The sequence below is a fragment of the Episyrphus balteatus genome, chromosome 3, assembly GCF_945859705.1.
Source record: "Episyrphus balteatus chromosome 3, idEpiBalt1.1, whole genome shotgun sequence".
In the NCBI taxonomy this organism is placed as follows: Eukaryota; Metazoa; Arthropoda; class Insecta; order Diptera; family Syrphidae; genus Episyrphus; species Episyrphus balteatus.
Genome location: NC_079136.1, coordinates 29432984 through 29448806, shown reverse-complemented (window position 1 = coordinate 29448806; position 15823 = coordinate 29432984). Strand labels below are relative to the sequence as shown.

At 30.2% G+C, this 15823-nt stretch overlaps 1 protein-coding gene across 1 annotated transcript; it reads right to left on the bottom strand.

Moving 5' to 3' along the window:
- Positions 1–8350: 8350 nt before the first annotated feature.
- Positions 8351–11766, bottom strand: LOC129914894 (choline O-acetyltransferase). The gene is made up of 6 exons (XM_055994342.1): positions 11618–11766; positions 10745–11548; positions 8977–9099; positions 8858–8915; positions 8619–8765; positions 8351–8557 (listed from the first exon to the last, which is right to left on the bottom strand). Exons 1-6 carry the CDS (start codon positions 11764–11766, stop codon positions 8351–8353), a joined length of 1488 nt encoding a protein of 495 aa, XP_055850317.1.
- Positions 11767–15823: the final 4057 nt, after the last annotated feature.

Here is a 15823-nt window from a genome sequence, read left to right as displayed (position 1 = left end):
AACATAAGATTCTTTTTTTTTAATTTATTTGTTTTTATTTATTAATTTTTTTGAGGTTGAATGCATTAAAAGTTGTATTGTAATTAATTATGGTATCTATGGAAAATGACAGTTGGTTCGGCAGTTGGCAAAGAGCAGTGTTGACAGTGTCGATAGATCATGTTGAAATTCACATTATTTGCACGTTCTTTGTCCACTTGCACTGTGGTGTATACGTGATTTTTTTTTCGTATTTAATTTATTGCCTGTTTTTTAAATGTCATATGCAAGAGTAGGGGGAGTTGATCGAGCTAGAAAATTTGAGGTTCATGTAATCTGGCCACGGAATGAGATCCAAAACGACCACTCTTAAAAAATTTTTGATGCTTTTTATGAAATATGAATAATTTTTGAGTAGAGACTAGAAGTAAAAGGTGTAAGAAGTGTTCTATAATTATTTAATGCTTCCAATTTTTCTAAAAACAAACGCTTCCGCTTCTTATTTTCATTGGATTCAGTACATTGAGTGTTTCCTATAGGCACCGAAATTTTTCTTTTTTTACGATTCTAGATTGCATTATTCGATCGATTTACATTTTGTTAGATATGTGTTTTAAACCTTGATTTCGGGATTATATTTTAATTCCACATATTGTTCAATTCGATGTTATTTTGGTTGTTTATAGCAAACAATCAGAATCCATAGACAAATACCATAAGCGATTTGGGTAGTAGGTATGAAAAAAGTCATTATTTTTTTTAAACATAAACACGTTTTAGTGTCCATAAGAAATAATAATGTACTCATTGTTTTGTTTTCCCTTGCTTTTTGTCAAAAAAAAAAAAAAATTACTTAAAAAAACACAAACCTTAAAAAAAACATAGTTTAACTTTAATAAATTCTAGTAATATACAACATTTTAACAAAAATAAAACAAATATTAAAAATCAAAATTTAGTAGGTAACACTTACAATAAGTAAAACATTTAGTACAAATTCCATATTTTAACAATTTTTTTCTTAACTTCAAATAATTTTAACAATTAAAATCATAAGAACTGTCTTAAGCCCTTAACTTTCATTAAAAAAAAAACATGTAACAAACATTCCACAACAATAATAAATTGGAAAATTTTTAAATATATAGTTTTTTTTTTTTTTAATTTAACACTTTCTTTTTTTAAAGTTATACTTTTTTTGCGGCACTGGACTAAAAATTTACTTTTTGACAAGAACTGTCAAAAGGATTAGCAACTAGCTCCATCTAGCTCCATTTTTTATTTTATTTAAATAACTCAGCAGCTACATGTGCATTATTCTTGTGTGCTTTATAAAAACGCATGATCACATGGTTTCAAATCCAATACGCTGATCGCGCTTAAATAAATTTTATCTCTACACGCATTTAAATTTTATTCTTGAATTTCGTCCGAGTTATGCGCTGTTCCAGCTAAAAAATCATGTTTTCGTTTCTAAAAAAGCGAAGAAAAACGAAAAAAAATGTCAGAAGTGTCAAGTGCGTTCTTTTATTCGCCGATGTTAACTATAAGCCCTGTTCCATTGGATGTGGTAGTTTACTCGTGAGTAGAAATCTACTACAACAACTACACTTTCGTATCTCCTCGAGAAGAAGATCGTGTGTTATTTGTAGTACTAGATCTACTCATGAGTAAACTACACCCTCCAATGGAACAGGGCTATTGTTAACAATAGTTAACTTTTATCGTTCCTAAATTAGAAAAAAGTTACAAATATAACATTGAGACGTCACGACATCGTTCCTTAACGCAATGTTAAAGTGTCAAATAGTTACATTTTGTGTCTTTTTCCATCTCAGCTTCTGGATTTGAGTTTCAATATGCTAATCACACAACTAAATGGAAAAAGGGGAAGAGAGGGGAAGATTTAATAAGAGAACTTTTTGTGTGTTTTCATATTAGAAATTTCTAATTTGCTTAGAATTGAATTTGAAAGAATTATTTCAGTACCAAATTAATCGTTTCTTGTTTATTCATTCATAAAATTGATATCAAACAATTTTGTTTTGACAGATCAACAAAATACAACATTAGTCGTTTCTAAATGAAAGTTGAAATTTTCTAACAAAATCTAAAAAAAAAACAACAACAACGATTTTTTGACAGAACGACCAAAGATAACTTTATTTCAATAAAAGAACAAAGCCCAGCTAAAACAAACAAGATCTGGATCATAGAAAACAAATGCATACATACACGAGTGTCGAGTATGTATGTATATATGTACAAAACAAATGCGGTTTTTATTGTGAAGTTGGAAATTAAATAAATAAAACACCAAATGGCAGCTGGTCGCCCGGTAATTTCGTCAATGTGAACTCCCCCTAAGCCTGGTACGCTGCTCGCGCTAAATTTTAGCTCCCATACAAATTATCGAAAATTTTTAGCAGAGATAAAATGGATCCCATAGAAGTTATCGATAACTTGTATGGGAATTTTATCTCAGCTAAATTTTAGCGCGAGCAGCGTACCAGGCTTTAACTAAGAATAACCAAATCACCTAAGACCTACACAGTGTTGTGCCAAATACGATCCAATTTACATTGTCTAGGAACAAACGTCAAAAAGAGAAAAACCCTCACCCCTCTTGCCTACAACCTGATTGGTTAGGCGATTGAAAAATCACAGTGTAGCCCAGCACTAAGCACACAACATTTCCGGACCCATTTTTCGCATTCTTTATTTACTTTGAGTTTTTTTTTTCAAAACCTTTAACAGTGTTTATGAAAATGTTCACTGAGCATACAGCTGCCCAATATCACAACCACAACACAATCCAATCCACGAAGAGCAAAACTTTTTTTCGCTGGGCAAATTTTTTTTTGCCACTTTCACTTGAGTGTAGAGATAAAATAACACGTTTACCTCTACATTCAAAAGACAACCATACACATCCACGAAACGTCAAAACCCATTCCCATGATTTGAGGAACGCTCATGCCATGTTCAAAAAACAAGATTTTTCGACAGGCTTTTTCAATGTTTTCTCACTGAATGTGTATCTACTCATGAGTAAACTACCACCTCCAAAGGAACGGGGCTATTATAGTATTCTTTATCGCACTCGTTAACACGTACGCGAATTTTCGCCAACACAAAATGAGAAAAAATCGCAGACCTTCACAATCAGCCCATCTAGGAGCGCATTAAAAAAGTCAAACTATCGATAACAATTTAATCTAGTACATTCTAAAATGTCAAAAATTCAAAACAAAAACAAACGAAAATAGAGACGTTTGTTCAAAACAAAAATATTAACCAAATAAAAAAATATTCTGTTTGTCGAGTAAATATGTTTATATTAATTTGTTATGAAAAACGGTGTTTCGTTCAGTTAAAAAAAATTATAAGATTAAAATAATAAAAAACAATGTCAACCATACAAGAATTTCCTTGGGTGTTGTTCCAATAATGGACCGAATACTGGCAGCAGATTTCTTGGGCAAGTGGTAACCGATTTATATTAGTTAATATTAATAGATAACTGCATAATATACCTAATATTTTTAAATAAGATTTAGGTATATTAGTAAAAACCATGTATGCAAGTCTGCTGGCTAGCTTGAATCGGCGCGGTGCCTATTCTGAGAAAAGTGCAAAATGCAGGGTTTTAAAATGATAGGTACCATAAATATTGCTGGCTTTACAATAAATCTTCCATCCGTAACTTTTAACATTTCAATTACATTTTTCGGATAGAAGGGAGGAGGCAACAAGTAAGCTCACTTAACCAAATATCTTAGAATCAAGGAATGATGTACCTACTATTGTAGTGCTAATAATTTTGTTGGTTCCATTATAATAAACTACGAAGTTATTGCACTTTTTCTCAGAACCGGCGGCGAAACAAGCTGGCAGACTTGCATGTTTATTATCACTTTAAGTAGACGTCCTTGTTATGTTGGGGTTATAACATCTTATAGGAAGATAATCGAGTTTCATTTTTGTCATCGTATTAAATAAAGCAGAAAATTATTTTCTTTTGAGGTTTTTTTTAGCTTGGTTTGTTATGTCATTAATAAGGACAAGCTTATATAAATTTTTTTTCCTTCTACATATTTTAACCGATCGGAATGCCGAGTTTTATTGTTTAGCTAAGCAATACTATGCTCCAGTGAAGTGAATTATGTAAGATTTTATCGATATTATAAAGTTTAGTTTTTGTTCTAAATACAAAAATGCGACCTGCAGCTGGTCGCCCGTAAAAATATCAGTTTACTTTTTTTCTGGGCAGTCAAAAGCAAAAATTGTTAAAATCAGTACTTGACAGAACTTAATATTCAAAAGTAAATTGGTGGCTTCCAAATGAAAACCCAATGAGTAAAAAGTATAACTTTTATCGCGTGTACATGTGTACACACACGTTTTTTTTTTCTAAAGGTACAAATTCGTTTGAAAAGAGTAAACGTTGTTCGTAAAATTTAACTCAACAATACATTTAGCCATAATATATATGTATTTGTGCTAACGCAAACAAAGTTATATTAACAAAACATTTTTAAAAATGTACTAACTAGGTATTTAGGTATTTGCTTTAACAATAAGATATAATTTTCTTCTTTTTTTTTTCAACATAACAACATTCCGTTGAATAAAGCAACACTTTGAATATAATATTTCTTTTATATAATATTTTTTTAATATATATTTTTAATTTGCTATAAATAATATTTGTTATGTATTTTTCAGTTCTACCACGTTTTTTTAATTGACTACTGCGAACAATTTTTTTTTTTGTTTTCTTTTCATTCTTTTTTAATTGCAACAATTAATTTCCTACGGGTGTACATTTAATATTTTCACATACATTTATATAATTTTGTGTTTTTTTGTTGTAAATATAATATTTTGTTTTTTTTTTTTTTTAATTTTCATTTCTAAGAGTGTATATTCAATATTATGACTTATTGTTTTTCTTGTTTACACTTTATAGTTATACATTTATGATATGTTTTATTTAATTATTATTTTCATTTTGTCAAGGCATTACAGTTGATATGTATGATAGGAAGTTTTTTTTATAATGCACCCATTTTTAACATTCTTTTTTGGGTTGTTAATTTTTGTTTATTTAATTCGTGTGACTAATGTTTTTTTTTTAATTTAATTTTTTAATAAGTCTCGCATTATGTCCAAGGAATCTTGTAAGGATTTTGCATATCGTGATGCACTTGTATCCTCGCAGGAGTAAAATGCAGAAACACAAAATACAATTTCATCTGCATGAGGATTATAAGAACATCCATAACCTCTGGGTGTAACTGGTCCGTATCCCATGAATGAGTCAGTACTGCATGCGACCTTTTATTTTTGAATAAAATTTTATTAAATTTATCAGACTTTATTTATATAAACATTGAAAGAAGCAAGAAATGGAGGCATAGTTTTATGTGCGTTAACATGGTGAATACAAAAATATTTAGAAAAAGATAGCGATTCATATAAATAGCAAATTTATTTTAAAAGCTTTAAAGTTATTAGTAAATTTCATTTAACAAAAATTTTATAAAACTTAGAACTTGGAAAATCCAATTTTGAATTTTTCCCTTTAGAATTTTCGGTCCGATGTGAGTACAAAAATAATGTAAGCCCTTTATAATAATTAAAGTGTCACTTAACATTTTTATCATTTATAAAAACTGCAATGTAAATATCCATTGCTCTGTAAAGTTTTAAATTGAGAAATATTCTAATAAAAAATATTTGATACAACACTTTTGCAATCACAATTCTTTTGCTATATGTTTTTCTGTAATAATAGATCATGGATTTGGTACTTCACTTTGCTTTCAACCTCTGATAACTTAGAAAATTTTTATTGACTCAGTCAAAATGGAAATAATGAGCAGCTTTCATTAGTTAAGCCTAATAAACAGAAAGTGCCAAATTTAAGACCTAATACAAAACTTTCTTCAAAATTAAGTCGAGCTAAAACTTATTCAAGAATTTTCAACAATTTATGCGTAGCACCTGCTAAAAAGTAAAATTTGTATTACCAACTGCCATTTTTTCACAATTTAGAGCACAGAAAGCTTATAAACTCTCCTCCCCTATCAGTAAGGTGACTGATCAGCTCTTTGCGACCACCATTTTTACTAACCAAATTTAATTCAAATTATAAAAATAAAAAACAATTAAAAATTAAAATAGTACGTATACACCATGTAGTGCCATCAAGTTAGGCTTTCAAATCACTTAATATTTTAGTCAGTAATTTTTAGTCAAGATATGAGATTTTAAGAGCATCTAAATATTTCATTTCCAAAAGAGTATAAAAGATTTTGAACGGAAAAATCAGTTGACAGTTTTTTATGAAACAGAATTATTTCAATTTTTAAACAAAAAAAAATTTAGCTAAATTCAGAATTAATTGAATTGTTGAACAAAAACGTAGAAAATGTTCTGTGCGAGCTGTTGTTTATTTTTAAAAATTTCAAACACGTAAAAGAATATTTGTAGCCACCAAAAATCCGTTAAAAGTTATTTATTATTAAAACAAATTTAAAGTCTTAATTTGTTATTTAAATATATACATACATACCTATTTTGTAAAAATAGGTAAAAAAAAAGAATAAAACTCGTCTAATTAGAAGAAAAAATTTCTTGGGTAGCAGGCATTTAGTAGGCATTTTCTGAATAAAATGATTTCAAAGTTAAAAATAAAAAACATCGAAAATGATTAAAATTCTATAAAAACCGCTACAAATTACAGTCGTTATTACTTCTTATTCTAAAAAAAACCTGTTTAGGTGACTTTGGGATGGGACACTTATATAGAAGGCTTTTTTTCGAACAAATGAGAATTTGAATCGACACACTTTTGCATCAAAATAATGAAAGACGTTAGTAGAGTTAAACCTTGCACAGATTTTGGCACTAGATTTGTACTTTTTCTTTTTTTGACTTGGTCCGTTTCAGCTGTGAAACCTCCATATTTGTATGTGACAAGTAAAAACCTTCATTAAAAAATATTGTTATTCGAAAATGCAATTTTATGGCCCTATCAAATGCGATTTTGCTGCTTACCTTTTTCATTTGGTTCACCATGGTGTATACGTACTTTTTTTTTTTTAATTTTACCAGATAGAGCACAATTACTATCAATAAACATGGTTCATTATATTCTTTGGAGTTTTCAGCTGATAAGTTTTTGGGACATTAAAGTCAGGTTATGCTTTAAAGACATGAACCATCAAAGAAAACTTTAGTTTAGGAACGAAATCTTAATATATTCTTTTGAGAAAATAATTCCCAGTAAATTTTGAAATTAATACTTTCTGGTATGTGTGAAAAGTTTCGTAACTGTATGTAGTGAAAAGATTGAACTGTTGTCATTTGTCAAGTTTTTTTTGGCGAAATGCTGTTTTATGTATCTATATAATTCAAAGCATATACTGGACCTACATGAAGTCGAAAAATTGACAAAAACTGACATGAACGAAAACAGTTTTCAGAGGCCATTTCGTTTGCTCCGAATAGGCCAATTTGTTTTTTATTTTAAGTTTTATAAACCTGCACCTTTCGATTGAACCTTGAATTTGCAACTCACGAAAGCGTAATTTCGACTCACTTATATTCACCTGAACTCCCAATGACAAAAAAAGTTAAAACGCCTAAGTTTATACTCCATTTTATTTATCAAAATTACATCACAAACATTGCTCCTATGTCCTATCTCTTTATCAATGTGTTACTTCCGGTTTAAAATAATTATGTATGCATATTTATAGGAGCTTAAATATTTGTCTTAAAATAAAACAAGTATTCAGAGTAAAGGTTGTTTTTTTAAGAGCTCTTGAACATTTTTGTTTTTAAATATTCAAAAGCTATTTTTATTCCTTTCTTTAGATTATTTCACAAAGAAAGGCGCCCAGCAAAGTCTTCCACAGTACCCCCTAGAAACGTATTTGTATATAATATTTACACTATTTAAGAAAAAATAATTTAAACCAGTATAATAAGCTGTCAACCAAATATAAGTACACTATTAATGATGCTATTAACTAAATACCAATATAAATATTTATCACTTACTCATTTCTAGCCTTCTGTAAACCGTCACAGCAGAATAGAACACTTTTATATCGAAATCAATTATTATATTAATAATAAAATGGATAATAAAGTGCAGGTGCTTGAATGAATTAGTAAAAATTAATGAAAGAAAATTAGGTAACAAAAACAAATAAAAGAGAACAAAAAGCAAAACATTAATTTGACATATTTTTAGCAATACGAGTGCTTTTGTTTGACTGCAATTCCTGGGTGCAATTATTGTGCGCATGAGTGCAGTGTCACAGATATTTTTTTTATTTGATGAAAAAATTAAGAATTATACCTGACTGGTTGATAAAAGAAAACAATTGGCAATTTGGTAGCTTTCGTCAGTGAAGAGTTCATGCAAGGAGCCGGTTTGTTCTCGGCTGGCTTCACGTAATCCCAATAATGGGATGTCAATTCCATGTCCCAAGATATTTTGTACCATCACTTCTGTTTGGCGAGCTACAGCGCATCGGAAGAGTTCACGCAATTTATCTTTCTGCAAATTGATTTAATGGTTAAATATTATAAGGCTATGATTTTATTTGAATGAATCTTACGCTATAAATGCTAAATGTTACTTTGCGTGAATCTTCTTCTTCTTCGCGGTCACTTTCTAGTGCAACATTAGGGCCTTCGCCTTGACACATTGCTTTTGCCCATTCTAAAGCTTCAGTACTGGCTGAGCGAATGCAATCCACTCTACCCTAAAATTAGTAATAAGAAATAATATTTATCAATAACGACAGTTTTTGAGGGTGATATTCTTGTTATTTCAAGGCTCAGTTCTTGAACTTACCAGTAAAAATCTTCTTGTTGAAGCACTCTCGTATGTTGCTACCAAGTGGCCGTAAAGTCTAGAAGACATTTAAATTAGCCATAAAGTCTCTGAAAGTCTTGATAATAAAATTAACTTACTTGAAATACGCAAGCTGCAGTGATAATTGGATGTAGACATCGGGGCTTACTTGACATGATTTTATAAAGCTTTTCCCATAGCCTTTGTAACGGTAAACATAAAAGTCCAAGTTATCAATGGCTCTGAAAAGGCAGAAGAATATAAGGATATAGCTTTTGAGTAACACAAAATATGTTTATTTAATAGCCTGACTTTGGGAAATTGTTTTTATGTAGCTATGTTCCCCTAAAATGTTAAAATTTGTAGTTGTGATTTTATAAGGGTCTTTACTCATGGACCAAAATTTTGCTTCTTAGTAACGAAATCAGTTTCTAGAGTGCAGTGGTCGGCAAAAACAAAAAAAAGTCGGGACCAAGAAATTTGGAAATTAATTAAAATTAATTAATTAATTAATTTGTTTTGTTTTTGCTTTAAAATTTTGAATTTTTTGATTTGTACTTTTATTATTTTAACTTTGCTATAATACCCGATGGTATTTTTTCATTAACATGTTCGCTGTTGACTTTGGAGACTTTAAAATTTCGTTTCGCTTCAGCTAGTACGCAGCTGCAGGCTTAAATCAAAAAATAATTTTTTTCTTTATTATGTTGCTTTTGTAAATCCAAATCAGAAGTCCCAAACTGGAATTTGGTTCAAAAAAACTGTTCATTATGATTATGATAAAGTAAATATATTTAGGACGATAAAATATTGCCTTTTGTGATTGCATAAAAAGATTTGCAAAAAAATTTTATACGGTGGTGTTATTCGACGTCAAATGTACTAAAAAAAACTCTTTTTTGAGCTGTTAATATTCAAGTATTTGAAAAACGTGTCGTGCCAGTGAAATTTTGACTTCGGATTCGGACTCAGCACACAAAAATCCATTAGAAAAGTATGATTTGGTTCTAGCTCTATTTTCGTTGCCGCCTCGTGTTATTAGCTTTTTATCGCTTTGTAAAATGCTGCTTTAAAACAAAAAAGTTAAAAATAAAGAAAAAGTGCCAAATTTTGAAAAGGCACATTTCTATTACTTCTTAACAAAAAAAAAAAAAATTAAAAAATCCTTACCTCTACTTTCTTTTATTATAGTTCAAAGTTTGGACTTATCAGGTTCAGGCAATTTATTAAAAAAGATTAAAATCCTAAATTTTTGAACTTTATTTTCATTGATTTTAGCTCAAAATTTTAATCAAAACTAATTTTTTAAATTTTTTAACCACAATCATTTGTAAGAAAATTTAATTTTCAATTAAAAGCGACTTTAAACCATTTTGAAATTAGGCTTGGTTTTCGAGGGTAAACGAAAATAAAACTGATAACCAACCAGTGTTGCCGTTTACTTAGAAATGCATAAATGGATTTAGTAACATTTTTGGCTGAAGGGTCTATTCAATAGACTTTAAGCAAAAATTAATCAGGAGGTTCAATAGGAAAAGCAGTGAAAACTTGATCTTAACTCGATGACCTTTAAAAAAATCAGTATATATAGAGAGTGTCACAATATTTCTTTGGACCGTTAAGAGTGCGTTTAGTCAGCATGGAGGTCCAAAGGAAACAAAAATCACTGCAAAACTATGTTGGGAATTATATTGAATAGAGTGACCTAGGTGCCTACTGAGTAAAAATTATGTTTATCAACACACTCTTAGTTTCAGGGGACTTTTTTTTTTAAACTAAACTCCAGGTTTTAACTGATATCACCTAGAATCTTGGACACCAATTACCTTATTGTCTTCCAAATAATAAAACAGAATCAAAAGTAGGTATATAATTTTCGATACATACTTATCGACAGTAATGGCAGCCAGTGACATCCGTTGTGAAATTTCTGGGGCCACCTCCCACTCAAGTCGTTCCGGCGGAGGCAAATGATGTTGTGGCACACTATCATCAGCATCGCCCATTGCAAGTATATTCTTATAGATTTTCTCCAGTAACTGAACAACAGCAATGCCCTCCGACGGAGAATGCTCATAACACAATCCCCAGGTTCCATCAGTACAGATAATAATTTGCATAGTCTTGTCAAACCATCTATTTGCTGAATTAAATTCACTTCCACCACCATGAATCATCTCATGCGCCATATTAGTTTCATCACGACTTCCGGCAAAATGTGTAGGCGGTGTGGCACCGGTAAAACCTCTGGCATTAAAAGTTTCCACCAGAGGTTCATCCAATGCTAAAACTATCAGAGCCTTTTCAATGAGCTCAATATTTCGTTGGTTGCGTTCTTCTAATAAAATTGTGGCACGATCTTGTGCCCAACGTGATCTTGGTTCAGCCGTTAATAGACCGATTGGTGGTGGCTTGGCCGGCAAACATGGCGCATCACTGAGAACAAATAGAATCTGTGAAGCTATTTCGCTCTCGGAGAGTTTGCCACGATCGCTGGCCTTAAGCACCACACAGTACATTTGATTGCGACAAAATACAATGATATGTTGATCGGCATTTGGTTGTGGCAAATATTGGGAATCACGTTCAATACCTGGTCTGCGGCATGAACCAAGTAATCGATAGTATTGTGCCATGCACAGAGGTTGATTTTTTTCACGTGATGTTGCACGTTCTTGTTGTAAGTTGCCACTGAAATTGAAAAGTAATAAAAACTTTTTTTTTGAATTTGATTTAATTTTGATTCAAGAAGAAACTTACGTGTCAAGCATTTCTTTGTGCTGCATTATTCCTTCAATGATGCGTGCTGCAAATCGAGCTACATCATGAACGGTGGTGAATTTTTTGGGCGGGAACACCATGCCAGGATTGGAATTAATTGGCAAAGGTATTCTAATGTCCATGTACATGTCATTCAGCCAATAGTAATAGGCCTTTAAATAAATAAAGAGAATTAAGTCTCAGGTTAATAATATGTAGAGTAAAATAGTTAAATGTTCGTAGAGATATATATTTTTGTACTTAACAATGTAATAAAATAAACAAAAACTTATAATTACATACATGTATATCTATATTGTTATCAAAAGGATTATTAGAAACTTTAGAGAATGTTCAAAATTTTAACAAAAAGTACGGTTATGGTTTACAGCCACTGACCCTGTCCTTGTGACCTGTGATTTTTCTGGTAAGACCTTAAACCTAACAAACTGAACTACGCAGCTACGACTCCGTATTTGTATGCTTGTATAATAGGACTTATATCGATCTTCGTTATTGTTTCCTTTGGGCTTCGGAGCCTAACAATAATACTCCAAAGCGAACTTCTTAAAAAATCAGGATCTAGACGTTTCTTTTTGAGTGTTTGTTTTAAGATGTTGTTCAGTTCCCAAGTTTTTCAAACAAATCAAGGGACACGGTAGTGCCCAGCCAAGTTCTCTAACAACTTTGGCACTACACCCTTATTTAGAGGAAACAACTCAGCCCATTTTCGACCATCCTCTAACTTCTATACCAAATATGCCAACAATTTCTAACTTACTTCATTTGTTGAAGTAGTCAAAAACAAACTCCTCATAAAATTTAAGTTTCTGAGATATCGATCTTCAAAAATAGCAAAAAAAAAAAAGTAAAGTCATCAAAGTTATGTTGAAACTTGTAATTTGGCACAGCGATTGAGATTTTCAATTCAGGGGGTGTGGTAACCGCCGTGGTAACCGCACTTCTGACTATCGTAGAATCTTTAAATTTGATAGAATGGTAGAGCTGGTAGCTTATACAAAAGAGAAAAATTTAAATTTGAGAATTTTAGCCAGGGGGCGTGGTAACCGCCCATTTTCGCTGAATTGTCATCAAATAATTATAGAGCACTTTTGATAAAATCTTATATAGCTTTTTAGAATTTTATGCAAAAGAAACATTTTAAAAATAGGCACTCTCTTATCATATATTCATAGATATTCGAACACAACTGCCTTAAAAGAATAAGGAAATAGGAAAAGCTTGAGATTTTTAAAGGATAGGCGATAGAATAACCAAATAATATATAGATTTTAAGTTTTACAGCACAACCTACTTGCAAAAAGTATCTAGTAAAATCGCAACAAAAACATAAATGTTAATAATCATTTTTAACAAAACCGACTTCCATGGTTCAAAACTGGGTTTTATGGTTTTTCTCATAGTTTATATAGCCAGAACTGAACGAAATGGGACCACATTGCAAGCCCCAGCAGAATTATCAAAATTGGTTCACTCAGTTCAAATTTATGAGGTAAGAAACATAAAAAACAAATAACCTTAAAAATCGATAACTAAAGGAAAAATTGAGGCAGTGCATCGGAATATTATGCTTAAGTCAATACTTTTTAGTCAATACTTTTTGAGAAGGTAATTCTGGAATCACATTTCCTATTTCTAATGGATTTTTGTCTTTAGTTCACCTTTTGGTTTTCTAGTGGCACAACTTGACAGTGAAGCTTTTTTTTTATAAAAGAGAAAAATTAGAATAATGAAAAAAAAATTGTTTCATTTTGAAAAAAAAAAAAAAAATTTAAATGTTTCACTCATTTTTATAATTGAGCATCCCGCGTTAATTTTATGGACCTAACACATTTATTTTTTTTGCATATTTGGAGTTAGGGCATTGTCTCTGATTTATCCTCATTTATTTTTTTACCCTAGGTCTTCAAATACGTCAGAAAATTCAAAATGTATTTTTTATTTTTATATAACTAAAAAAGTGTAGTTAGGGCCTTTACGAGATTATGTGCAGTAGGTATAGAACTCGTAAAAAACATTCTTTAAAAAATTAAACGTTCTATTTTTATTTTTGTTAAAAAGAATATTGAATAACTGAATGAAATAATTTTTGCAAAATTGAAGGACCCACGTGTATCTATCTATCTGATACCCTGATAAGTTAATTAATTTTATGTTCCCTCTTCAAAAGTAGTGAAAGTGATGTCACATTTTTATATCATAACAATTAAATAAAACACCGCAAGTCCGCAACCAAATCAACTTATCTATTGAGATAGTCGATTAAAATTAAAAATATTGGCAGCGATTTCGGAGTAAACATTTTTTCAATTTTTATTTTTTATTTATTGAATAAAAAATTCTCCTTAAAACCGGGTTTTCTAATGACAACAAAATAATACGGAAACGGAAAGAAAATATGTTCTATGGACATGGACACGTCCTAAAATATCAAGATAATCAAGACAAACACTTGTTGTATTAATTGTATATACATATATCCTAAAATTTGTTCAAATACAGAATCAATTTTGTGGGTGAAAAACAAAGTTAACATCACTGAACTCTAAAAGTCCGAAAGGGGTGTCGGTGTAAGTTTCGGAACTTGGCCCATAGTAGGTAATAAGATTTTTTATGAAAGGCTTGATTACAAAAATAACCTTTATTGGATGATTTTTCAATCTAGAATAAATTTGATAAGATGAACGGACTGAACCAAAAAAAAAATCCCATGACGAAATAGCTGCCCATACAAAAAATGACAACATTTTCAGACACCAATTCATTTATATTTGGTTGGTTATGATAACTTTTAATCTAACATTAGTAATCCACGTTTTTTTTTGTTCATTATTTTATAATCTACTAAATTGAATTAGTGCTTCAATATTATCTTAATTCTTAAAAACAGATAATATTTATGTAATTGAATTATACGCACAAGTCGTATATCTTAATGATCTTCATTTCACTTCAAAAACAATTGGACGGCATTTGTGCGAGAGCCTTATCATATAGAGTTTTGGAAAAGACGTTCGTTTTTAATTAGAATGCCCTTCGTTTTTATATATCTCTTAACTATGTGCTTTGACAACTTCGAAAGAAAACATTTTTTTTTTTAATTTTAATCAATTAGGTATCTCTTTTCTTGTCTATAAATCAGTTTATTTTTTTTTAAGATGTTGCCTTTAATGTGAATACAATGTTTGTTTGGTTGTAAATATTGATATGCTATCAAAAATATTTGACAAAAAAAAACTTAAAATGTGCGCACCAGAACAAATGTAGTATTAGATAGCAAACAAAAAATAGATACTTTTTCAATGTTTCCAGGTTTGAAAATTCGAACTGAAGAGTATTTTTAAAAGTTTAAATTAAATAAACATCCTAACATATGTTATGTATGTTAAAATAAAAGAATATACAAATTGAAAAAAAAAAAATAAAATATTTACACATTTTTTAAAGTTAGTTAAATAAAAAAAATATTCTTACGAAGGTAATATAGATTTTTTGATAAAAAAAATATTAATATCAATTAACAATAATTTATTATTTTTACTTGCTATATATTATGTAAAGAAGATACTATAAGGCAAGGATTCGAAAAAGAAAAATCGAACTCGAGTTAACAATCTGCCATGACTTGGCTTTCCACCAAATTTTATATTACTTTTTACAAATTTGTATGGATTTTTCATATTTCAAGCTACTTGTATTTCTACCGGATTTTTTTTTTCTTATATCGAATGCTTGAACTAGCTAATGTTGGCAAAAACTACCAGGAAATCTTTAATAACTCAAAATATTTGCTCATGTGACAATTGTTCATATCGTCGCTGTTTTGGAAAACTGGCATAACTCAAACATCTTAATTCTTCAGAAAAGCTGTTTTAAATTTCCAAGTTTGTCAATTTTCCATACTATTGTCATAAATTGAAGAAAAGGAATCAGCTGTGTGATAGGATGCAAATCCTTTAAATTTATACTGATTTTAGAAAAATTAAGAATGTATTGCTTCCAGTATAATGGCATTATATCCTGATTTTTTAGTTATGTCGGTTTTCTAAACGATATGTTTCCGAAAACTGTGCCACCATTCGTCGGTTGAGCAGATTTATCGGGCAAAACTTTTCGAAATTCATTCAGTAAACTAACGGTTTCGTCAATCCGTAACGAAATTTAAAGATAAAGTTTGTGAAATGC